At 37.7% G+C, this 26,582-nt stretch overlaps 1 protein-coding gene across 4 annotated transcripts in view; it reads right to left on the reverse strand.

The window, feature by feature from the left end:
* Flo2 (flotillin-2) overlaps positions 1-26,582 on the reverse strand; it is a 47,916-nt gene that overhangs the window by 16,045 nt on the left and 5,289 nt on the right. For 3 of the 4 annotated variants that reach the window (XR_016478588.1, XR_016478587.1, XM_090166433.1), the window contains exons 4-7: positions 16,316-16,530; positions 15,537-15,769; positions 15,303-15,422; positions 3,787-4,001 (exon numbers count right to left, since the gene is read on the reverse strand). Coding sequence is in view for 2 of the 4 variants with exons in the window: in XM_090166433.1 (XP_090022559.1) it covers positions 3,787-4,001; positions 15,303-15,422; positions 15,537-15,769; positions 16,316-16,530 (783 nt within the window). In the remaining 2 variants the exon portion in view is untranslated. Of the gene's footprint in view, positions 1-3,786; positions 4,002-15,302; positions 15,423-15,536; positions 15,770-16,315; positions 16,531-20,393; positions 20,486-20,624; positions 20,641-26,582 lie in introns of those variants that run through there. The other variant, XM_090166434.1, reaches the window with a different exon arrangement.

Below are 26,582 nucleotides of genomic sequence, written 5' to 3' on the forward strand. Positions count from 1 at the left end.
CGAGCTAAGTGGGATTGTCCTTGGCCTTTTGTTAAAAACGACAGAACTCATTGTCTCGAGCTCTCGCCTTTTCATTATTTATTATTGTTTCTAAAGTTTAAGAGAATGATAAGAAGTGAACAAATAGAGATTGATGGCCTCGACTATATTGTAAGTGATTTCCATTTCATTATTTTTATTATTTTCCACGAATAAAATAATTATTCCATTTCAATCCATTGTTGTTACTCACGGTAGGCCTAGCAATAGAATTACGGGTCGTTACAATAACTGTAATCGTTGGCTTCGTTTATACGTTTAATTATTTGTACATAAGGGTAGAAGCCGGTTACAATATTCCATTCAAGATTATTTTATTAGTTTGTTGTGTTTGCAAAAACCAATAGTCTCATACAGGAGACATTTGATATCATATCAACAAGATACAAGCTAAGAAGTTTGGGACCAATTGGCAAGCTCTTGGGCGTTTTATTTGACTTCCAGGATAATGGAACATTAAAGATCCATCAGACCACATACATTCATAAAGTCGCAAAAACGTTTGGAATCAGTCTGGAGAAACCAGTAAGCCTACCGATGGTTCCAAATAAGATTCTTAAGCAAGCTGACTGCCCAACTACAGACGAAGAAAAGAATCACATTTCGAAAATACCGTATCAGGCTTTAACTGGAAGTCTTCTGTTTATCGCACAGCGAACACATCCCGACATCCTTTTCACGGTCATTGCATTGTCCCAATTTAATTCAAATCCTGGACCAGGTCACTGGCACAGATTATAAGTCTAATTCCCGCTTCTTTACATTATGTAGTACGCCGATCTGCCAGGTACTCCAACCCATTATCCGTTCGCAACGCTCTGATCTTCCTTCCTGATAGTTTTTCAACTTCTGCTCCGTATTCCTTGAAACGTTGGCCTCACTCTTGTGGGACATTGTATACACCTTCGTATAACGGCTCTCATCATCTATAAACGTGATAAAATACCTCGCACCGCGAAGTGACTCAACTGGAGCTCTTTGCTTTTGTCTTTAATTGATGGATATGTATTTCGAGTACTTTTCGCCAGCTTGCAAGGCACACAGAGCTCGAGCTCACCTCGTGGTAAATCCAAACCTCGTACCATGTCATGCGCAGCCATACATTTAAGATCTCCCTCGTTCAGGTGGCCCATCCGCCTGTGCCAGAGGCCTACCCCATTAAAATGTTCTTCCTGGGTTGTCTTGACTAAATAATTTTGAGGAACGTTGTTATTAGTAGATATATTTTCTATGACATGAGCCTTCACCGTATACAAATTTTCCACCGCTAATGGCGCTTCAAATGCTCTTTTTCCATCCGGGAAATATCCGGTATATTTTGACTTCTCTGTAACAGACTTATGACCCGCTTGATCGATCAATCTACCCGATATCAGATTACGTCTCATTCCTGGCGCATGCATTACTCCTCTCAACCTGAACATGTTCTTAGCTTCATCACAGGTCTTGATCCATATATCTCCACGCCCAACAACACATCACTTTCTTTCTCCCATTGTCGCTTCAGTTGAAAATTCTGAATACGTGCAGAACCAGTCTTGATTACTGCAAAAGTGATGTGTAGCGGCTGTGTCAACAATCCAAACGTCTGGATGGACCTCGGCTGTGACAAGTGCAGATGCGATGAATGCACCTCTGTCTCGAGCGTTGCTACCACCTTTTCTCTCATTTCCAATAAATTCTCTTGTTTTATTATACCTGCAATCTACTGCCCGATGCCCCCAAACGTGGCAGTTATTACACCTTACTTGAAATCGACTGCTACGACCTCTTGAGTTGAAACCTCGACTTACATTCGTCGAAAATGCATTTGACCCTTGGCTCTCTGAAGATCGTTGTAGCTGTTTGAGCCCATACTCCGCAAGAAGTTGACCCTTTATTATCTCTGGTTTAAATTGAGAATCATCATAAGACTCCGGGAGAGATCCTATTAACTGATAGGCGACTGTCTTGTCTGCAACTGGCTCTCCATATCTTCACCCGGTTGATAATCAATACTGCGAAATTCTCGAAGTAATGTATTAATTATCGCTCTAGTGGTTGGTTAAAAGGCTATCTGTAATGTCTTCCATATAGGCTTGGGTTGCTCTTTGCTTATACGCTTTCTTAATATCCTCGAATTTATCTCTATCAGAGGCCTTTTCCTCTTCTGATACTATCACTCATAATCCGCGATTCTGTAATATTAACTCCATTTCGTACCTCCAGTTTCTATAATTGGTGTAAGTAAGCCTTGTTGTGACTTGTCCCATAACCATTATTCCAGATCCTCCCTCCGCCATTTTATTCAACTTGCTATTCACACCGCGACTAAGCCTTGTCTCTCAACTCCGTATTGCAGCTTCAAGTTTCATTTGTCCCCAGCAGAGATGACAATTGAAGTAGGGTTTAATAAATACGGAGGATAAAACATTATGTGTTTATTTAAAACTATAATTCAACATGATAAATAAATATTCATGAGAAACTATATGCAACCGAACTAGAAGGAGAGGGAGTGCAAAAACCAACTGTGTCAAACGTAAGTTAGCCGACAACCACACGATAACAAAACCGCGCCAAATATGACGTCATCAAATTGGATGGCAGCCAATTTAAATAGACCGTTGTAAGGGACTAAATTTCTACCACTGGGTATCCGTAAGACAAATAAATTCCACTAGAAATAATTAGCATTACTTTTAATATACTCGAACAAGAGATCCTATGGTCTGAAGGTGATTCTACAAGGAGGGAGCTCCTAACTTCTAAGGGGTGGTCCCCACAGCAACTGCCCACGTTCTGCCCAGTGCTACCACTTTACTCCCTCCTTTATACTAGGGTTATAGGTGCATTAGTCACTATTGGCGTGGCGCCAACTTTGGGCCTTACACCGTGACAAAGCTAATATTTAATTTTACCTCAATCTTTCACTTATCATGGGCCATAATTTTCATTAACTTGGCTGTACTGGGAATATCAAAAATATTGTCACAGAAATTCCTCCACGAGTCCCTCTTAGCCTCGCGGATGGCCGTATGGTAGGCCGTATTGTAGGCAGTAAGGGTATGCTTGTAAGCAACCCAGTCACCCGACCTTTTAGCTTTGTTAAAAAGCCCCTAGTTTCTTTGTGATGTCTACCAATCTCATGATTCCACCAAGGAACTAGCCTTAACTGATTGGTAGACTTCACCGGACAGTTGCGGAGGTAGGAGTCGATAATGACATGTTGCATTCGATCAACAGCCAAATCGAAATCAAGCACCGATGACAGCCTAGGCTTATCATCCTTCAGATGAATATTTAAATCATCCCTATAACCAGGCCAATTGGTTCGCCTGGTATTAACCTAAACCTGTTTCATCCTGACTGTATAAGCAAATGTGTCTGTGATCCGACAATGACGGTTCACTAGACACATGCTATTCAGAAATTAGAGCTGCGACATTTTCTGGCTGCACTTATTTATTCATACCTTATCCAGGGAAATTTAGATTATAGGGATTATAGCGGGATGTCAAGCCTTAGTCAATACTCACTTATTGCATGACAGTTTAGTGTTTTAAAAAAATCCAATAATATTTCTAAACACCTCGCAGCATGGCTGGAAATTGGAATTTTCTACTACATTATGGATTGTCGCGCACAAGTGAGTAGTGGGTCAGTACATATAAAAATAAAATAAGTTTAAGAGTCAAGTTTTGCAGTTAGTGCCAAAGTTGAAACGAAAGTTCATAGATACGCTGGAATTACTTTTAAAATGTTTACCTTTTTCCTTGCGCAATCATTTCTACCTTATACGCTTCAGCTTCAGCAGGTAACCTCACAGTGGCTGTTAAATCCTTCTCTTTTCTAAGAATTTCTTTTTCTTCAATAGCAATCTGCTTCCTTCTTTCAACAACATCAATTTCAATCTCTTCATTTCGAATTTTTTGTTTCATTTTTGCTGCTTGCAATTCGTACGCTAGCTGAGCTTCAGCTTTCTGAAATTTAGGATACTTTTATAAATATACTAATTATACACTCTGGGCTTTCTTGTTTATGTCTTAGAAAGAAGCATTTTCCAATAGGGAGTTGGCACGCGTACGTCACAAGACGTTAAAGTTGCGAAAATAGCGACATCGGTCGCGGTCGTCAGAAATATTTTATTAAAAAGGTGCCATTATGGTATACTTCATTTATGGCGGCCGATTAAATAAAAATGGTTCAAAGCTGATATATTTTGGGGTGCCGAAGTGCTTCTGGCGATTTAAATATTAAAAATGAGAAAGTTAGTTTACATAGAATTCCTAAAGTAATCGTTAATCAGTGCCGAAAGACAAAAACTTGTCGGAACGTAGACGAAACCTTTGGATTAAAAGTCTAAGGCTTAACGGAAATGTAAAAGTTGGAGATCAAATGAGAATATGCTCAAAGCATTTCTCCTCAGGTATGTGTTTAAACTTTTTTGCATAAATTTTTTTGATTAATTTCTATTGTGAATGGTTTATAGGAGTCCCAGCTCCTCTTTTTGATTATAAAATACTGATTGGCTGCCAAATACAAACCTAAGGAAAAAGAAAGGTAAAATTTATCTTTTACTATAATTATTCTGAATTTTAGTTGTTCGCTTAATATTGTAGAAACTAATAAGGATCCAGATGGTACACTAGACGTACTAGCAAACACGGCTATGGACATTGAAGGTCGCACAGATATTACTTCCGAATCCCACAAGAACACAAGTGTAAATCCTTTAAATTCGACTGAATTCATTCCAAATTCAAATAGCGAGAACGGAAATTCTTCTATCGATGATTTATCATACTCTGAGGTATCATTTAACACTTCAAATGACAGTAGTTCTTATCGTGTCTCCATTGTAATATTAGAATTATGCTTTGGACTAATACTTAACTATAATTAGAAATACCCTGAGTATAAAGTTTAATGAATATTAATAACGTTTCCAAAGTCCCGAGTTTTTAATACCCACTCTGCCGTTTTATTTTCTCCCGCGCGCTCTTTTTTTATCGCGGTCACGTGCCTCGTTTTTTTCTTATATAATTTTACATGTGTTATGATAGTCTGAAATACAATGTTACATTCCTCCCTTTGCGAAATGAAATAAAACAATACAATTGATATAAAAATAATGATATATAGCGAAACTGTTCAGTTCATGGCTGTTAACATTCTGGCCTTCGTTAATTTGACGTGGACGAAGATTATGTGGGTGGTTGCGCTACTGGTGTTCCGGCTATCTACTCACGGTCATAGGGGTTGTTGTAAATATCTCGTTTATTTTCGATTTCTGAAACTTTTCCTTGACCATTACGAAATGGTTTCAATAGAGAGCAATTTCTCTTTAGCCGTTTTCCCTCCTTGTTTTGAATGGAAATGCTAGATCTGTTGACCTCGATTACAGTCCAGAGCTGGGGGTCGTAGAGAGGATCAAATTTATTACGTTGTGTTAACTTCGGTAGCACGTGTCGCCAACTTTGATTGAGTGTGTATACGAGTAGAGCTTTTTATCGGAATAAATTTTCATTTGTTCCTTCTTTTTGTTATCCTTTAAACGCACTTCTTCGTCGTGAAGCGAGGATTTTAAAATAGTTGGAAGTTTTGTCTGGATAGATCTATTGAAGAAGAGAAGCGCTGGGGACTTTCCTGTTGTAGGGTGAGTCGTGGCCCTGAAATTCTTTAGGTAGTTTGGAAGAACGTCTTGCCAATTCATACGTTCTAGGAGAGCTGTGCGAATGGTTTTAGAGAGCACTGGCATTTGACGTTCTATCAGTCCATTGGCCTGTTGCCATTGTGGGGTAACTTTATGATGGTTAAATCCATATTCAGTCGCAAGTTTTTTGAATTCTCCACCGTTAAAAGATGGTCCATGGTCCATTTTTACATTCGTTGAGACGCCAAACATCGAGACAATATTGCGTAGCGCCTTAATATTGGGACCTGACGAAGTAGTTGGAGTTACTGCAATTATGGGATAGCGACTGTATTCGTCGGCCACGACTAAGATGTATTCTCCAGTGGGTGTTGGTCCGAAATGATCGTTAGCAATGGAATTCCACGGTCGATCCGGAAGAGAAGTCATCTGTACTGGCTGGTGTTGAAAATGCGGAACAGTGGCTTGGCAGGCAATGCATGATCCAATTCGAGATATAACTTTTCCATTAATGCCTGGGAACCAGAGTTTGTCACGGATGGTTTCTTTTGTTCTCACTATGCCAGGGTGACCTTCGTGAGCGATTGTAATAGCTTTTTCAATCAGAGATGTCGGTAATATGATCCTATCGCCCCGAAGGATTAGCCCGTTATTTTCGGAAATTGCACGGCGGATGTTCTTGCACGCATTCTAAGTTGATAAATCGGTTCCAGTGGCTTGGTAAGTTTCCCAAATACTAGAATTGGCAATGGCATCTCTGACTTTGACTAATCCTTAATAGTTTCCGTTATGACTTTAGGAATCGTAATTGCCCCAAACGGTTGAAATTCTAGCGCGTCCAAGCTAGTCGTTGTAGGGGAGGTAATGGGATGCCTGGACAAATAGTCGGCAGGATTACTCTTTAATTGTTGATAAGCAACACGAAATTGTTAGTGTTGTAGACGTAGTATCCATCATTGGATTCGATTTGAAGTGAGAGTGCGGGGGTTATTGAATATAGAAACTAATGGATTGTGATCAGTTAGAACTTTAAATGATGAACCGTTGAGATAGAGGTCGAAATGTTCGCAACCAAAAACTATTCCCAATGCCTCACATTCTATTTGGGAATAACGCTGTTCCGTTGTAGATAGAGCTTTGCTGGCGAATTCTTGGCCATTACCATCATGTTGGGTAAGAATAGCTCCTAAAAATTTTGGAGAAATTGGTAGACTGTTATATAAGGGAAGAGGTTATCTCTCAAACGCCTCTCTCTACTGCTCAGTATGCCTATCAAAAAGGCAAATCTACTGAGACCGCCTTGCATGGCATTAGCAATTGCCTTGAGAGAGCAATTGAGTTTAAAGAAATCGCTCTTGCGGTTTTTCTTGACATTGAAGGGGCCTTTGACAAGGTCTCGAGGGCAGTCTTGATGAAGGCTGCCAAGAGGTTTGGTATCAATGACACACTTTGTCTCTGGATCAAATCTATGCCGAACCGGAGGGTGACATCCTCCCTGCTTGGTGATTCCCTGATGGTTCTCTCTCCCATGTTGTAGTGCCTGGTGGTGGATGAACTGTTGAGGAGGCTGAACAGAGGAGGGTGCCGCTGTTTTGGTTACGCCGATGATATTGCAATCATTGTCGCAGGGAAATTCCCAACGACAGTTAAGGATGTTATGAGGAGAGCTCTTGCATCGGTGGAAAACTGGTGCAACGAAGTGAGCCTCACGGTCAACCCTAGTAAGACGGTTCTGGTTCCTTTTACTCGTTAAAGGACTAGGGGAGCGTTTAAAAGTATTTCCTTGTTCAGTACCAACCTGGAGGAAAGCACTGAAGTGAAGTACCTCAGTGTTATCCTTGACAGCAAAGTAACATGGAAACCGCATCTTGATTTATCAAGAAGGGAAAAATTTAATTTTGGAGAATTAGAAGTACAGTCAGCAAGTCCTGGGGCTTGAGTCCCAGATTTGTTTACTGGCTATACACGATGATCATCAGACCCATACTGTCCTATGCAGCTGTAGTCTGGTGGCCAAGGGTTACTTTTAAAACGGTGCAGTCAGAACTGCGCACTCTTCAAATGCTAGCTTGCGTTGACATAACAGGAACTATGAGAACAGCCGCAACTGCTTCTCTAGAAATTCTACTGAATATTCTTCCTCTACATTTGTTTATAGAGGAAGCTCCTACTTTTGGTGCCTAAAGGCTAAACCAAAACGGGTGGTGGATGGCCAATAGTTGGGAAAAGAGCCACAATACGCTTCTCAGGGATATTTACAGTCGTTTACCTGTTCTTTCAATGCGTTCTGACAACATGGCTGCTAAACTTCGTTTTAGTAAGCCTTTCGACGTGTACTTCCCTAGCCGCACAGAATGGTCAAATGTTACCCTCGGTACCAGAGGGGAAGTTTTCTGGTTCACCGATGGGTCTAAAACCCATTTAGGTGCGGGCGCAGGGATGTACTGCCTAACGGCCAAGTATGGCTTCTACGAGAGCCTTGGGATTTATGCACGTGTCTTTCAGGCAGAGATTTCTGCTATCTGCTTCTGCGTTGACTTCTGTCTCAGGAAGAACTATCGCGGGAAGGTTATCCAAATCTGTTCGGATAGCCAGGCTGCATTAAAAGCTCTTAACCAGTCTAGTGTTTCTTCCAGACTGCTTAGTTGCTTGGATCTCCTTTCCAATCTCGGGACTCTCATTAAGGTTCAGCTTTTTTGGGTCCCTGGACATAAGGGGTATCATGGGAATGAAAAGGCTGACGTCTTGGCCAGGGAGGGTGCGACGGCTGGGTTCTGTGGGCCAGAACCTGCTGTTCCTATACCTCATGGCTTGATACGCAGCCTGGTCTCCAAGTACATGACTAACCATCAACTTGAGCTTTGGCTTGAGATGGATGGCCAAAGACAGGCTAAGGAGTTTATCCCTGGCCCCTTTAGGCAAAGGGCGAGAGATCTGCTTTCGCTCTCAAAATTTAGCATAAGGTTGGTTACTGGCCTACTTACAGGTCATTGCCAACTCAATAGACATTTAAATCTTATTGGTATCAGCGATGACCCACTATGCAGGGCCTGCATGGCCAATGAGGAAACTGCCTCTCACGTTCTTTGTAGCTGCGATTTTGATGCGGCTCAAAGGCTAGAGCATCTTGGGATGCATCAATTAGAAACTAACGACTTCTTTAATATGCCGGCCAAAAGTATTTTAAAGTTTGTGTCAGAGATAGGACTTTTTTAAGTCATAGGTTAGGGGTGCACAATGGACCTAAGGTCGAAGTACATGGTTGGGCATTTATGGCTCCCAGCCCCTCTCAATAATAATAATAATAATAATAATAATAATAATAGAATAACTCCAACGCCCACAGGACTTGCATCAACTATCACTGTTGTATGCTTTTGAAGGAGGGTTAAGTTTAAACACTTAAAGAGTGAATGAATACTTCATAGTTAACAATAAAACAATTTATTAGCAAGCTATTCTATTTTACATTATTTACAACTGAAGTGGTTAGCTGGGGAGGCAGAGAGAGAGTGACCAGCATACTGCTTCTCTAAAGATCACCAGGTTGCCATGTGACCATTACGCTGACGTCATAGACAAATGGCGGGAATAGGGCAAAGCTCAAAATATTTTTTACATAACTATTTACAGCTTTGATGGATCGTAAAATTTTAGAGATGAGCACTGCTTCATTGCTACTTTAATGTCATCGAGAGCACATTGGTGTGCGTATGTCCAAATGAATTCCGAGTCTTTTTTGAGTAGGCTACGTAAAAGATCAGTTAGGGTGTAAGGGACTAAATTAACTTAGGCAAATAAACTTACAAGGGTTGCAAAATTCAGTACAAACCGAGCACAGTAGTTGGCCAGGCCTAACTCAATTTGGTGATACCCTTTTTTCAAGTCTAATCTAGAGAAAATGGTCATGCCATTCATGGTGTATAAAAGGTCTTCCATTTTCGGAGAAATATGTCGCTCTCGCTTGATCGCGGTATTCGGAAAGGGGATGTCAACACATGCTCTTATCTCAGGAATGTGATTTGTTTGATCTTCATTGGACTCGATAGAATGGTTGTTTTCTTGTGGTTTGGTGTAAAAATTCAATTTCTTGGGTATGCTAACTAATGGAGCCAACCAAGTTGTTGGACCAAATGCTTTTTCAACTACGTCTAAATGTTCCAGTTCCTTAATTTCAAGTGTGAGTTGTCCACGAAGGTGAAATGGTATACGCTGGTGATAGATGGCCACTAGTGGTATAGTTGAATCAATATGGAGATGATAATTGAAATTCTTCATTTTCCCAATTCCGAGGAACAAGTTATCATATTCGCTTATGATGAACTTCCAGCTGCTTGTTTTTGGGCCTCTCATTGATGGTGATAGTTGTGAAATGTTTGGTAGTAAATTTAAACTGTCAAGAGTTGAGACACCAACCATGTTTAAAGCTAATTTATCACGGTGTAGTACATGAAAAGTTCTTAAGGATGACTGTGTTTTGTAAGTGATTTGTTATGAAAACTTCCCAATAAGGGGGAGCGGATCTTTCGATGCAAAAGGGTAAACTTTGATGTCAGAAGGTATGAGTGAAGGTTGAAGTTTTAGTTTTTGATAAGTGGAGTAATCCCCATTATATTAACGCAGGCTCCCGTGTCGATGAGCGCTTCCATGGTTGTTCCTCCCACATCAAAAATTTTGATCATTGTTTTTATTTGCAGACGGTAAAGGAGGTATGAGAGGGCTGCAGTGATAAACCGAAATAGTAAACTGTGTAATTGTACACAATTGAGTTGGAGGTGATGAATCTTCCAAGTCATCGGCTATCTGGTCGAAATCGTCTTCACCTATAGCGGCAGATGTGTGTTGACCCATTTCCGTATGTTTCGTCGTTGCCAAATGTTTCAAAATGTCCATATCTTCCGCACCAAGCGCATTGTTCTTCCTTGGCTGGACATCCGAATGGACCTCGTTGATGAGGGTAATTACTCGCACAGTTGTAGCAATATTGGTGGTTAAATTGAAACTGGCGAAACTGGTTGAATGTACGAGTTGGGAAACGGACGTCCTTTCAGTGGTGAGATCCTTGAATTTGAGGATTGTCCATTGTTCGTCGGTGGCTTTGGTTAAATGGAAATCGGCTTTGTTGGTTTTCTTTCGGCTGATAATGGCTATGTTGGTTAGTGATTGGCTGACATTGGCTATGTTGGTTAGTGATGGGCTGACATTGGCTATGTTGGTTAGTGATGGGCTGACATTGGCTATGTTGGTTAGTGATGGGCTGACATTGGCTATGTTAGACTAATACTTAACTATACTGAGAATTACCTTGAGTATAAAGTTTAATGAATTTCAAAAACGTTTCCACAGTCCTAAGTTTTTAATACCCACTCTGCCGCTTTATTTTCTCCTGCGCGCTCTTTTTTTTATCACGCTCACATGTCTCGTTTTTTACTTTTATAATTTTACATGTGTTATGATAGTCCGAAACACAAGCTTTTAAGTAAACAGAGAATGTTACAGTTCTTTGAAAATATAAGTCCAAACTGTAGACAGCTCTTTTAAAAAAACTAAAAATACACGCAACCAGACAGATAGTACCAGATCTGTTGATTTCTCAATACAAACTATGGACAAAGTTTTGGTGAATGCGAGTACGCAGACCTTTATTCGAGTCTGTGATGAAGTTATTTTGTAGGCTACACAAGTTGAATTAAAGGAAGCTAAATTGCTATTAGAAGAATTAAGAGCCAAGATACAATGTCAGGAAAGCATATTAACTAGCTACAGAGATGAAATTCAAATTAAAAGGGAAAGCCTGGAAACGAGAAATAGATGTGAGAAGCCTTACTAAAGTAAAGCATTACACTGGGTTAGAAACCTTTGATTACTTTATAGAAATATATGATGAAGTTAAACCTTATCTTTTCAAGAATTATAAACCATCTGGATTCCAACAGTGCACTTTGACATTAATGAAGTTAAGACTGGGTTCCACCAATCAAGAGTTAGCCTATAGATTTAATATTTCAGAACGGACAGCTGGAAGGATGTTCTACAATACTTTAGACACTTTATCAGTAAGAATAGCTAGGTATATTTTTTGGCTAGATAGGCATATTTTTTGGCTAGATCGATATATTTTACAGGCAACTATGCCAATGTCTTTTTGAGGACACTTTAGTGCCAAAGTAGCCGTAATAATCAATTGTTTCGAAGTGTTTACTGAAAAGCCTTGAAGTGTTTTTGGAAAAGCGGAAACGTGGTCGAGCTATAAACACCACAACACTGTTAAATTTATGATAGGCATTACCCCCCAAGGTACCATTAACTTTATATCAAAGGGATGGGGAAGCAGAGTTAGTGACAAATCTCACAGAAAGCTGTGGTTTTCTAGATAAATTGTCCCCTGGTGATGTTGTTTTAGCCGATAGGGGGTTTAACATTCAGGAATCTGTAGGACTGTACTATTCGACTGTTAAATTACCAACCTTTGCCAGAGATAAAAAACAATTAGACCCTGAAGATATAGAAAGTACTCTAAGAATTGTGAACGTTCCATATCCACGTGGAGAGGGTAATAAGTCACATTCGACAAAAGTATTCCATTTTACATAGTACAGTGCCAGTTGAGCTCTTACATGGTAGCCCCGGAGAAGATTTAGCTAGCATAGACAAAATAGCCATAGTAGCGTGTGCGCTTGTGAACCTCTGCCCTTCGGTTATTCCAATAGAATAAAAACACAAGGTTAATTTATCTTGCCAATGTTTTAATGACCAAAAATTGATTAAAATTTAATTTTTTTTACCAGTTTTTCGCATTGCTCGGGTTCTTTTAATCTATGCGCAATCAGGACATTACCATTTTATCTTTTTGGGCAGTGGTTTATCCATTTTAAGGCATGCAGTATGGAACCAACTGATTTTACAGTATTCACAGCAATCATTTCTGTACCTATATCTTTACCCCTACAATAATACCACTCTTCGTCAGTTTGGGTAGTGTTTTGGACGGAATTGTCTTTACATGGGCTAAGAATTGTTGCCATTTTATTGCAAGGATTGGCCAAGGGGACCCTGGGCGTGACATGCTAGGTGATTTTGTGGGGCTGACTAGGTTTGATGACAAATCCGAATTATCACGTGGATTATTCAATGAGATAGATGCCTTTATAGGGCTGACTAGAGTAGTTAACAAATTAGAACTATTACATCGGTTATTCATTCGAATAGATGATTTTAAAGGAGTGACTAGAGTGGGTGTACTATGACATGGATTATTCGTTTGGATAGAGGATTTTATATTAGTCACCAGAGTAGGTGTACTACTACTTGGGCTATTCATTTAAATAGAGGATTTTGGAAAAGTGACTAGAGTAGGCATACATGAATTATTAATTTCAGTTTCAGGAGATAACTTTATAGGGCTAACTAAAGTGTTAGTAGTTGGGTTATTCATTCCGGCACTAACAAGAGATTTATTTACTATGGTAGTGGAACTTAAAGCAGAGCTTTCTTTTTTAGTGAAGAAATGGCCTAACAACTCCAGTAATATTACACAACTAAAAAAATTTTCAGCTTTAGAAACTGCGGCTTCACAAAACTGTTCATCCGGTAAAATTTGTTCAATGTGGTAATCCACTTTTGACCACACACAAAAGTCAGCATATAACGATTTCATCAAGAATATCTGGGCCTGCAAGTGGTAATAATATTAGTGCGTTCTTGGTAACCTGTATCCATCTTCTGTTTCCTCGAGGCACCGAGTTTTAATTTTTTCTTTGACAGATTTGTCTTTTAAACTAAATGGGCATTTCACATCTAACACTCCTTTTCCACAACAATCACAGTTAAGAATTCCATCTGGTGAGGAACCTATAAAGGGATACTTCTCGTGTAGCCATAAACCTGATTTGTCGCAACTAAGATTTTGGTGTTTCTCTTTTGGATCATTAAAATATGCATTTTGAGCCACATTTTCATTTTGAATCCCCCATTTCATGCCTTTGGTTGAAAAGTGGAGAGTTGCGGGATAACATATTGTTAAGACCTTGATGGCATTGTTGGGTTAGTATGACAGGCACTTTTCAAATTCAATGCAGTTATCCTCCCAGAGCGAACCCTTTGCCAAAGTGAATTTTTGGCTTGATCTGAGGTTTCTTTTTCTACCCGAACAATTTGTTCTTGACTAACTTCCAAATTAATTTTTTCACTTTCATTTTAAAGTTCGTTAAATGGTAAGTCCACCTTATCTTCCGCAAACCAACTAGGTAAATGAACTAGCACTTTGGAATAAAATTCTCGTAGTAATCAGGTAGTAAACAGAATATCGCAGCTCTATAGTCTTTCTCAAAAAAGCTGTTATTTCGCCATTTGAAATGTTCATAATCCATACAGGGAATTTCGGTTTTCTTCGTAATATTGGTTTTTGGTGGCTTACTTGTTTTGTGACTGTTATCAAGAGATTCATCCAATAGTTGCTGTTTCGTTTTGGCCAAAGTGAGTTTCAGTTCAATCACGGGACCATATTTTACCTCCTTGGCTGGGGATACTATCCAGTATGCTTTTTTCCCTGTCACTGTTACTACTTCTTTGTAACGAACTGAATACTTGACGTAAAACAGCAAAGCAGCAATGTGTGTGCAGCATTCATCTAATCCTGCCATGCAGGTGCAATGAGCTGAATGAATAACACCATCCATGCCAGCAATAAACCAAGTTTTCAGGGGTGTTTCTCTTAGTCGTTGAGAGTGTAATACCTGAAATGATAATTTACTTAGAGCCTTGCAGAGTCAGAAAACAAAATTAGATACTTACTCGGCCTTTAACAACAACATAGTCCGAATGGTCGAATGTTTTGACACAGACGTTTTGAACAAATCCGCAAACGAACTGATCATAGGCTAAGAGACTTTTGTAGTTCTTGAGTTGAGCATGTATATAAGCCGAAACGCCACAAATCAAGTAGTTGAAAATGTCTGGGTAATGAACCATGGGTAACATATTTAACCCTTGGCTAGAATTTTTTCTAATGACTAACACACAATCTTTTTTTTAAATTTATATGGATCTATCCCATTTATACACTGAACTTTTTCCAAATATCGTTCTTTAACATTTAGTGGTAAAGAATCCAAGTATTCTTTACTAGAAACTTTATTTTTAGATTGTAACTTACTCATTTTACGCACCAAAATTTTATAGAACTCTTAAAACGGCCGCCATTATGGAATACCTTTGAAAGTTTTGACGATAGATGGCGCTTTCCTTTAATACGTTACAGCCTCATAGGCAGACGACAAATAGTTCCTTCCCCCCAGTGCCAACTCCCTACACTGATAATGTTATTTGCTTGAAACCTTTAATAGGGAAATTATGTTTAATAAATAAGTTAATGTCAGTTGGAGCAATGAAAATTTGACCTAAGATACGGCCGTATGCTTCCACAGTTTGGCAGGTAAATTGCTTATGTTAAAAAGTGATACATATTTGCATATCCTAGATAATACTTTTCTTGTAAGAGATATATTTAAACTTCAGGTAATAATTAAAATCAAAATATAATTAATGGTTGTTTAAATGGAATTCTTAAACTAATAATTTAAACACTTTGGTATTTCTAAGCAAAAAATTTAAACATTTTTAAACAAACCTTAGTATTAACTTCTCCATCAAAATTAGCTTTCTGAAGTTGGTACAAACGACTAGAATCTTCAATCTTTGTATTGGCGGAATACTTTACATCCATTGCTTGTTTATCACATTCAGCTTCCTGCACAAATAGTTTATGATAAATACAAGAAACTAAGGTAAATTCTTCTATAGACCACTACGGCTATAAAACTTTTATGCAAATGGTTAAAAAATAAGTTTAATTGGAGCTTACCCTGATACCAGCATCTCTCTCCGCCTGGGCAACCCCGACATCAGCATCCCGTTTTACAGCAGCTGTCCTTGATTTTCCAAGAGATGCCAAGTAATCAACTCTATCAAACACATCTTTGATTGTGAAGCTGAGAATTTCTATACCCATTCTACCTACATCAGGTGACGCCACTTCTCTAACTAAACTAGCAAATTGGTCTCGATCCCTGTAAACTTCTTCAACAGAAAGTGTTCCTAAAAGCATGGAAAATGTAAATTTACATTAGAAACTACTTTTAAACAATAGTGTAGCAGTTTGATAAATTAATAGTAACATAAATTAACTGATACACCTAGAGCACTAAATCCAAACACTGTGTGAATACTTTTGGCCTGTCTTGGGGCAAAAAGTTTTAAAGTTAAAAAATATTTAAGTAGTCTAATTTCCTTAAATTATAATTTATTTCCTCTTAAAAAAGAATTTTTAATAAACCCCAACCCGACGCGAGTTTTTGTTTTTTCTCACCCTGTACTATGACACAAACATACATTGAAAAAGTTTAAGTGGTATTTGGGAATGGGCAACAATCTGTTATAAATTGCAGCGCCCAGATGCTGTGTTGTAGCACACCAGCAAACTGTGCCTGGCATAATTTACCCTTTACTCAGAAACCATTTTTGATGCCCTTAAAGACCCATGATAAACTTATTTTAAAATAAAAATTAAATAGTTATGGGATATTTCTTATGAAAATATAATCTAAATTTGCTTACATAAAAATTGAGTGGTTCAAATTATACCTAAAATTGCTCGAAGATGTCCTTCTAACGTTTGTAAAATTACACATTTTACATGGTCTACATCCTTTCCTAAAAATTGTTCCGCTGCTGTAGCTAAAAACTCCTTCTCCGTCATGACTTTACACTGAGCTACGCCAGTAACTGTTAAAGGAACTCCTTGAGCAGTTTCAACATGCTCACATCGAGGAGTCAAGGTCATAACTTCCAATGAAAGTCTATAAAATATTCAAAAAACATAATTGTCAAGAAAAAATGGCTATAAACGAAATATTGTTATCAGAATTCTGATTAAAATCTACAGGGAATCTCGTAAATAAAATTAAAAATTTAAAGCTATTGAAACTTTATAGCAGTTACGTAAATGTTTTACCAAAATTTTTGTGTTCAAATAAGGAACAGACAATTCCAAACAGCAAAATATCAACACACCAACGCATGTCCAATTTGTTTTATTTTTTTTGGATACTTTAGACGATACTGAATATTTTGTGTCAAAATTATTTTGGATAAGTTAAAATTAACGTATTTAAGCGTTACCTTATACCAAAATTAGGCCCGCTTCATTGCTGTATGTGTAGTAGGATACACGATGGGCTTAAGAGATATAAATATGCAATTAAAGTAAAGCATTGTCCAATTTTAATTTGCGTAAATGGTTAAACTTGTTTAAGTTAAATGTTAGTAAAACATTTTACATGGAGCAGGCGGGTGCAAGGTAACTGCCTTCAAAAATGCCAAAAAACAAATTTCTTATTGAAATTTTGATAAAGCACCCTGGGGGCAAGGTCCGTTGAGAAAAATACACCATAACGATGGGCCGTCTAGAATCGCAACCTAGAGGACATATTACCCAAGGTTCCTATAAGCATGATCAATAGCACCCTCGGCAGTACTCTGTCGTAGGTTTGCTGTGGAGGGAATAGATATGGCCCTCATATAGGAGCCTTGGATGAAAGAATCCTGGGTCTCTAAAATGCAGGTAGTGTTTACTATGACTAGAAGTCTGCTAAAGCTAGGGCATGTATTTTGATACGAAGCGGTATTCATGCTCTTCCTCTTTTATTAAACCAATCTAGGGGCACTGCCACCTTAAAAATCTTCTCTGCATCAGCTGATGGAGAAGATGAATTAACGCTGGCTTCAGGTTATTTTCCTTATGATGCCTTGTGCCCTCCAACACAGGAGGTTGCCAATCAGGTGAACCCCTGTGAAAGACTGGGCAAGAAGCTTGTCATTGAATGTACGTTCCAATCACTAGTCCTAAAGATTTATCAATTAGGCGATAGCGATTTCAAGCCCGAAAATATTAAGAAAATGTTGACAGCTGAATATGGGCCAGTGTGCATTTTGGGGGAGCTTTTTCAGCGGAGAGTTGTACGCATAAAGCATACAATACTAATACAAAGCAGACATCATCATTTATGGGTAAATGTTTCAATTGCGATAAAGTTGGGCATAGAGCCCCTGATTATAAAGAAGATAAAAAGAAACCCAAAGAGAGAACGAGCAATAGGCAAACTAGGTTGAGACCTAGCGCTTTCTTTCTACAGCGCATAGTAGCTCATCTGTGTTAAATGAATGGACAATTGATTCGGCCACTTCCCACCATTTTTGCAATTGCAGGGAATGGTTTAGAAATTACACACCCATTCAAAACCAAGGTGTAACCTTGGGAGAAGGAGAATCAAATGTGGTGGGTAGGGGTGAAGTCTGGTTGAGAGTTGACCAGAAAGGCTTAAAGACAATTTTAAATTGAAGGAGGTAATACACACTCCAGGCATGCGAAGAAACTTAATTATATCAGGGAGATGCGGAGATTATTATATAAAGCTGGATTTAAGGGGTCTTTAAAAATTAACAATCTACTGCCTATTATCCGAATAGAGGCTTTGCATTTGAAGCAAAATTAAAGGATTATTTTTACATTCTTAATGCTGAGATAGTAATTGAAGTTAATATCAGACAATTGGAGGTGAATAATATGTCTTTATTAGAGCTATGGAATAGACGGTTAGGGAAATTAGATACGTGCATACCTGGTCGATTGGGTAAGAGTACAAAAGCATCTCATCCAGCAATTAAGCAAATAAAAAGTTCTAAAGTACTCGAGCTGGTACATTCCGACGTTTGGAGTCCGACACCTGTCATGTTTTTGGGTGGCTTTCATTTCTACGTGTCTTTTGTAGATGATTATAGTCGTTATGTAACCATTTACATAATGGCAAGGAAGAATGACGTTTTCAGATGTTTTGAAGAGTGCAAAGCCTTAATGGAGAGGCAAACTGGGGAAAACAAAAACTTTGCGCACAGATAATGGAATGGAATATTGCGCATCGTATTTTTCGATTTTTTGCCAGAAAAATGGTATAAAATATGAACAAACAAATATTTATTCTCCTGAGATGAATGTCGTAGCCAAGAGACTGTATTACCAAGAATTGTATTAAGCATTCAAGTTTACAGAGCACCGTCCCATTACAATATTGGATGGATAGTAAACCCAGTGTTAGGCACATGAAATGACTTGGCTGCTTGTCATTCACACATATTCCTAAGCAAAAACGCAAGCAACCTTTATCATGCAGGGAATTTTAGTTGGCTATGCTACTTATACCAAAGGCTATCGGATTTGGTACCCCCGTGAAGATAAGGTTGATATCCAGGTCAGATTCGTTCATTGGCCAAGTATGGATGATAATGACAGGGAAATAGCAGTGCACAGGAGAATATTCCAATTATATACGTAGAAGAGATACCAGAAGTAGAGAAATCAAAGGAAACTGCTACGAAACTACTACCTCCAAATGGTCCACCTGGATGGGAGGCTCATTAAGATAAGACAGTATGGTAAAAGTGCCGGTAGATGTGACTCATATTGTATTGATCCTGAAGGAAGCGCTTGGCATTCTAAGAATGATATACTAAATAATTACGTTAATCCAAGTGGTGAACCGTTGTATAGCCGCTCATTACTTATGAAGGTTGGGTAACGTGCCTTCGGAGGCCTTACAGCGAACTATACAATACTTATAATATTAAAATAAGATACTAATATTTCTTAGATATTCCCACCAAGGGAAGAGAATGCAACCTGGCAGCCACTCGGGGAAAAACTACAACTGACTAGCAGGGAGTTAACCACTCCCATACTAACTGCTACTAACTACTGACTCTACAGCTCTGCTTTAAGGACTCTTAATGCCTCTCTCTCTCTCTCTCTGCTTCCCTCCTTTTATATTAACTCCCACTTGGGAGTTAGGCCTGATAAGATAAGGGTTTGCCTGTTTGGCCTACTAGCAATATAACTGCCACTGACCAAGTTGGCTACAGTTGGACATGAACTCATTCAATTTTTCATCAAAGAAAATACAGGTTTCATTTACTGGTTTCCAAAGGGACGAGCGAATGGAGGCACAGAATCACATATTCCTAAAAATTATAAGGAAGCGATTGGCTGTGAGCAGAAAGACCAATGGATGCAGGCTATGGAAGACAAGGTGAAAATCCTTACCGAACTTGACGTTATGGAGACTGTTGCGAAACCTGAGGGCAAAAAATTAGTTGGATGTCGTTGGGTGTACACAGTTAAAAAGAATTATCATGGTGAAATAGTCAAATATAAAGCAAGGTTGGTCGCTTAAGGGTTTAGCCAAGTGGAAGGTACCAATTATGGCCAAACTTTCTCTCCAGTCATCAGTTTTTCACTGATACCAAAGATCAACAATGCTGATGATCTTAATGATTTTCGCCTGGTAATCAAAAATTTTGGAGAGAATAGGATATGATCAACTCTACGAATATGTTGTTGAACAACAAATTTTATATACTAGACAATCGGGTTTTTGCAGTGGGTGCTCAACAACAACTTGCACGATGGATCTATTAGAATCCTTGATTGACAAACTAAAAGAGGAACAGTATGTTGGTCTAGTATTTGTTTACTTATCAAAAGGATTTGATACTTAATATCTTGGAGAAATATTTGGATAAAAGGAATCCAAAAAATCTGGTTTGAGTCAAACTTGACAAATAGAACTCAATGTGTTGCCCTTAATGGGTATATCTCACCTCCACTTACCATTCATAATGGGGTCCCGCAAGGGAGCATGTTGGGACCGTTATTATTTAATATATATACTGCGGATATCAATATCACAGGATATTTCAAATCTAATGAGCAATATAGAAAGTGATATTACAAATCTTAAAGAGAAATTAATAAATCAAAAGTTTATGTTAAATGAAAAGAAAACTAAATTTGTTTTCTCTCCTTAACTTAAACATGTTTTCCCAGGTATAAAAAACCTACCTAATCATGATATTTAAATACCATCTCCGATTTTATTGAAACTCCATACACAATTAAAATGAACATATTTAGGAAGAAATCCAAAGTTTTAGGTCCAAACTCTTATAACTTTTGGAGAAATGGTCTTTTGAAATTTGTTAGTGCACGTAACTTTTTTTGCGCCGTTTTAAAGTGCGATGTTTGAGCCTTTATAATTAATTAATATAAAGGAGTACATTTTTGAAAAAAATTGTAACATTTAAAGACTTGTTGGAAATTCGCTTAAAAATATTAGTTTTGTACTGTGGGATATATATAATTTTTAAAAAAATGTCAAAGTCGGCGTAATTTTCACCGAAACTGCAAAATGAGATAAGCTAAAAGGTCAAGATTTTAAAATTTTTTCTTTACGGTTACTATAAAACTTTGAATATTTTTGCTAAAGGATGCCTTTCACCGGAAAATACATTAATATTCAGGATCTCAGTAAAACTTTTCCAATTTAACCTCCTTCAATATAGACGTTTTTACCAAAAACGTGAAAACATGGTAATACGTTTAGTGTTATATAGACTGTTGGGAAACTAAAAATCACATAAAATCTTATACCAATAAAAAGGCAAGATTTCTATCTACAACATGTAAAAATAAAAATGTTGACTATTAAGGTTTTTCTGGTCCAAATTTAAACGTCAACTTTGACCGTTTCTCAGATATTTATTTGTTGCTTTTGTACAAAGATACTATTTTGTCATAGTCTAATTTTTTTAGAACGTATTTTTTACAGTCTGAAGTCGTTTGCGGAGCAAGAATTGCTAATATGTTCTGTGACGGTATCCAACATACATCCATTCTGCGTGGAAAGCCCTTTCTGTTTCATGCAGTTTACCGAGACATCTTTCTGCTCTTCTGATCGTTCGATAACGTTTCCTACGTAACGTACCACTCTTCATCATAGGTACAAGCAATGAAAACCCCTGGTATGCAATCTTCCCATGATGTTAGTTGAAAGACGACTGGACGAAATAATACAAATTTTGTACAAAAATTATCGGCAGATACTCTTTTGATATTAATCTCGTTCTCAGACTGTGGTATAAAAGCGTTATGTGATCGCGTTAAATAATACTAATAATAATAAATAATCAGCTAGGCTAATACCCAAGGCACCACCTTAGGCCTAAGTCATCGAGCGACTTTTAAAGCCTTTTTTAATTTAGGTGGCCGGGTTACAATGCGTAGGAGGGTGGTGGCAAGCCCTGCAAGCCACGCGGAATAGACTTAATACCAATGTGGAAAGGTACCCAAAATCAATGATTTTTATGTTCAAACAACAGCAAAGGAACATTTCTTCACGTGTTTGAATTTGAGACTTGTTTAACACCGCTCGTAAACTGGCTTTAGCTATTAATCGTTTTACTGTACCACCGATACCATCACAAGGGCTTTTACCGTGTGAGGTGGCGAAGAACTCTGATACGAGGCTTTTGAATCATTTCAATTTGTGTATAATATCTAACTGCTTGACACATGATGCTAATACCGTTCACGCATTTTTGGGGAAAATGTTAGAAAAGGTTCAAATTAAGTTTCCGAATATCACGAAAATATTTTACTTCAGTGATGGCGCCGCGATCCAGTATAAGAATTATAAGAACTTAGCTAATTTAAGCGCTCACGAAAATGACTTCAATATAAAGGCAGAGTGTCATTTCTTCGCCACCTCACACGGTAAAAGCCCTTGTGACGGTATCGATAGTACAGTAAAACGATTAGTAGTTAAAGCCAGTTTACGAGCAGTGTTAAACAAGTCTCAATTTCAAACACGTAAAGAAATGTTCCTTTGGTGTTGTTTGAACATAAAAATCATTGATTTTGGGTACCTTTCCAAAGTAGACGTTGCCAACCATGTGACAGAGTTCTGCCTCAACGAGAGGCACATTGGTATTAAGTCTATTTCGGGAACGCGATCACATCACGCTTTTATACCAGAGTCTGAGAACGAGGTTAATATCAAAAGAATATCTGCCGTTAATTTTAGTACAAAATTTGTATTATTTCGTCCAGTTGTGTTTCACCTAACATCATGGGAAGATTGCATACCAGTAGTTTTCATTGCTTGTACCTATGATGAAGTGGTACGTACAGTGATGGGCACTCACCTCTCACCGTGAGATCAGGGAGAGCAATTGGGAGGAGCTGAGATGCTCTAAGCTTCCAATGGAGAGGAGCGTGAAATGAGTTCCCAAGCTATGAATTTAAGGGAGAGGAGAGTGAATGGAAATAATATTTTTCAAAGAAAGTTTTTGGAGTGTGAGCGACGTTAATTTAATTAATGAAATGCAATGAGAGGAGATCAACTAAAAAGTTAGTTTGCGGTGGTGAGAGAAGGGGAGTTTGAGTTTAGATGTAAGAAAACCAAAACAAAGGAAATATAATTATGTAACTTTGACCAATAACAAAGCCCAAACGTACAATAAGATAACATGCTGACGTGAGAAGGTTATAAGAAGATAAAGACAGTAAATCTAATGTGAGAACAGTGTGAGAATCTGAGAGGTGGTGAGATGGCCAAAACTTCAAAAGGAGAGGAGCGTTAGAGGAACTTCACAAAGTATGAATTTCAGAGAGAGGAGATTGTTAGGAGATATTTTGTGACTGCCATAAACGGAAAAGAGCGTGAGATGAGATAAGATTTTTTATACGTTCTAAAAAAATTAGACTATGACAAAATAGTATCTTTGTACAAAAGCAACAAATAAATATCTGAGAAACGGTCAAAGTTGACGTTTAAATTTGGACCAGAAAAACCTTAATAGTCAACATTTTTATTTTTACATGTTGTAGATAGAAATCTTGCCTTTTTATTGGTATAAGATTTTATGTTATTTTTAGTTTCCCAACAGTCTATATAACACTAAACGTATTACCATGTTTTCACGTTTTTGGTAAAAACGTCTATATTGAAGGAGGTTAAATTGGAAAAGTTTTACTGAGATCCTGAATATTAATGTATTTTCCGGTGAAAGGCATCCTTTAGCAAAAATATTCAAAGTTTTATAGTAACCGTAAAGAAAAAAATTTAAAATCTTGACCTTTTAGCTTATCTCATTTTGCAGTATCGGTGAAAATTACGCCGACTTTGACATTTTTTTAAAAATTATATATATCCCACAGTACAAAACTAATATTTTTAAGCGAATTTCCAACAAGTCTTTAAATGTTACAATTTTTTTCATAAATGTACTCCTTTATATTAATTAATTATAAAGGCTCAAACATCGCACTTTAAAACGGCGCAAAAAAAAGTTACGTGCACTAACAAATTTCAAAAGACCATTTCTCCAAAAGTTATAAGAGTTTGGTTCTAAAACTTTGGATTTCTTCCTAAATATGTTCATTTTAATTGTGTATGGAGTTTCAATAAAATCGGAGATGGTGCCGTAGAGACGTTGGTCGATTTCACATGGAATGACCCTATACTATAAAAAATGTGAAATCAAGAAAGTGGCTTTTACGTTCACTGCAAATATCTTCAAGCGCTAAAACATTGAATATACTGTATAAATCCCTTATATTACCCATAATAACTTATGGAATTATATTTTATTTCTCAACAAGTTCAAAACAAATTAAAAAATTAACGTCAATTTATCATTACGGTGCCCGCTTTGTGATTAAAATGACTAAGTATTACGGTTCCAAAGAAGCACTTTAAGATTTAAATTGGCTAACCCTAGAAAACCTACATTCACTTGTTCTTTTACAATTTATGTATAAAACTCATAACAATAATCAACCAGATTATATTCTAAACCATTTTCATAAAGGGAATTTATTGCACAATTATAACACACGTGGTAGTGGTTATAACTTTTATAGAGTGGCAGATAATAGAAAAAAAATCCTATGCAATAAAAGTATAAAAGAAAACGGTATAAAACTATCACATGCCATCCCTGATAAAATTAAAAATGTAAAAACTTAGATAGTTTCAACAGAGTTAATTCAATATTTGAATATCAATGGTAAATAATCTTTGTATAAATATGTTAATTGGTTTTAATTTTAGACCCTTTTGTAAAGCAGTGTAACACTGAAAAGGATATCTAAATAATAAGCTTTGGCAAAAGTAGGGTACAGCAACCTCATCTTGTTTTTTAATTATTTTAGGTGGATACGATAGAGTTCGTTACGTAGATAGCGTGGGTATTTTTTATTTTGGCCGCAAATGAGTATTTAATTTTTTTTGGGTATTTTCAAGTTTTTTATTTTGTTTTTTAATTATTTTAGGCGGATACGATAGAGTTTTTTGGCCGCAAATGATTATTTAATTTTTAATTAAATTTTAAAAATTGAACCTCTTTGGGGTATTTTACAGTTTTTTTTGTGGTTATTATTTTCGTCTTGTGTTCGACGACACCACGTGTTTTTCAGCCCTTGGTATTCCGGTTGTTTGTTAAAACAAATTATTTCCAAGTGGTATGCCGGTAGTTTGAGAAAAAAAAATTCCATGTGGTATTCCGGTTGTTTGTTCAATAAATTACAAGTTTTCTTAATTTTGGGAATTTTGGGCTATTTCTAGCTGTGCTGCCTTTTTATGGCCGCAACCCCACTTTGCCCTTGGTCTTGCGATATACGCTCCAAATTTTTTTCACGCCCGACAATACTTGGTAGGTTATGCCTAGGTACTGTCCTCTAGGTTCAATTTTTAAAATAAAATAAAAAATTAAATAATCATTTGCAGCAAAAATAAAAAATACCCACGCTATCTACGTGACAAACTCTATCGTATCCGCCTAAAATAATTAAAAAACCAGATGAGGTTGCTGTACGTTACTTCACCCAAAGCTTTTATTATTATTATTATTATTATGGCACTATTTGTGGTCAATTTTAACTGGATTCACTATCATTTAGACGTCAAGAACGAATATTTATATGGAACGTTAAATGAAGAAATATACATGAACCAAATACCAGGTTTTTCTCAAGCTGAGGAGTTCTGTTTAAGATTGAAGAAAGCTCTAAATGGGCTTCAGCAGAGTGGGAAGCAATGATTTTTGGAACTAGACGAAACCTTTGAAGAATTAGGATTCAGAAAGCGGGGGAGAAGTAACTGTGTATATTATTTGGCGGGAAAAGTAATCATCCTTGTATATGTAGATGACTGGCGATATTGGCAAAGAATTTGACATTCTTCGAGAAGTATGCCAAAGATTATGAAATATGACATGAAAGATTTGTTCCCAATTGTTTTTAACCCGCCCGGATGGCAATCGATCGTTCGTAATGATTCTGTTAACACCTTATAATTTAATCCTTTAATGTTAGATAAACTTTTTTGATACTGACAGAGATTTAAGATGTTACTTTATTTCCAACATTCCCCAACGCTTATTTTGGATTTTCCCCCCGTGGCTACATTTCCATCTTTCGGGGGTTTCCATGCTGTTTTCAATTCTTTGCCAGTAGACCAGGTCATTGTTGAGTCAGCCTGCCCTCTTTTTCCTCCAGTGGGTTATTCCGCCCCGCGTTTCCTGGGTGACAGGGTCCCACTCCCTGGCGTGGTCACCGGATTCTTTCCCCGGTGTATCGAGCCCCCGGCCCTGTGGGTTACCCTACTGGAGAATGTTCAGCAGTTTTATGGGGTGGTTTGTAGGAGGAACTCTGGCAACAAGAGGGCGCCACATGTCAACCCAGTTATAAGGAGCGGCTCGGAAAAGACAAGAGCAGAATCACTCCGACCTTCGATGCGAGCAGGACAATTTATATTGTGCTTAAAATTCCTTGATTTTTTTGTACTATAAGTTATTGTTAATAAAAGCCTGTGCTGATTAAATCCTTTACTTTTGTGAACTTTATCTACACTTAAGCCCTACTTCCCGCGTGCACCTACAAGTATAGTCTTAAGTATAAAAAAACGGACATGTGTTGGTGTGTTGATACTCACCCTTCCAGACTTTAATGAGCAGGTTC

This window comes from Leiobunum rupestre, chromosome 2, assembly GCF_980474605.1.
Source record: "Leiobunum rupestre chromosome 2, qqLeiRupe1.1.hap1, whole genome shotgun sequence".
Taxonomy (NCBI): Eukaryota; Metazoa; Arthropoda; class Arachnida; order Opiliones; family Sclerosomatidae; genus Leiobunum; species Leiobunum rupestre.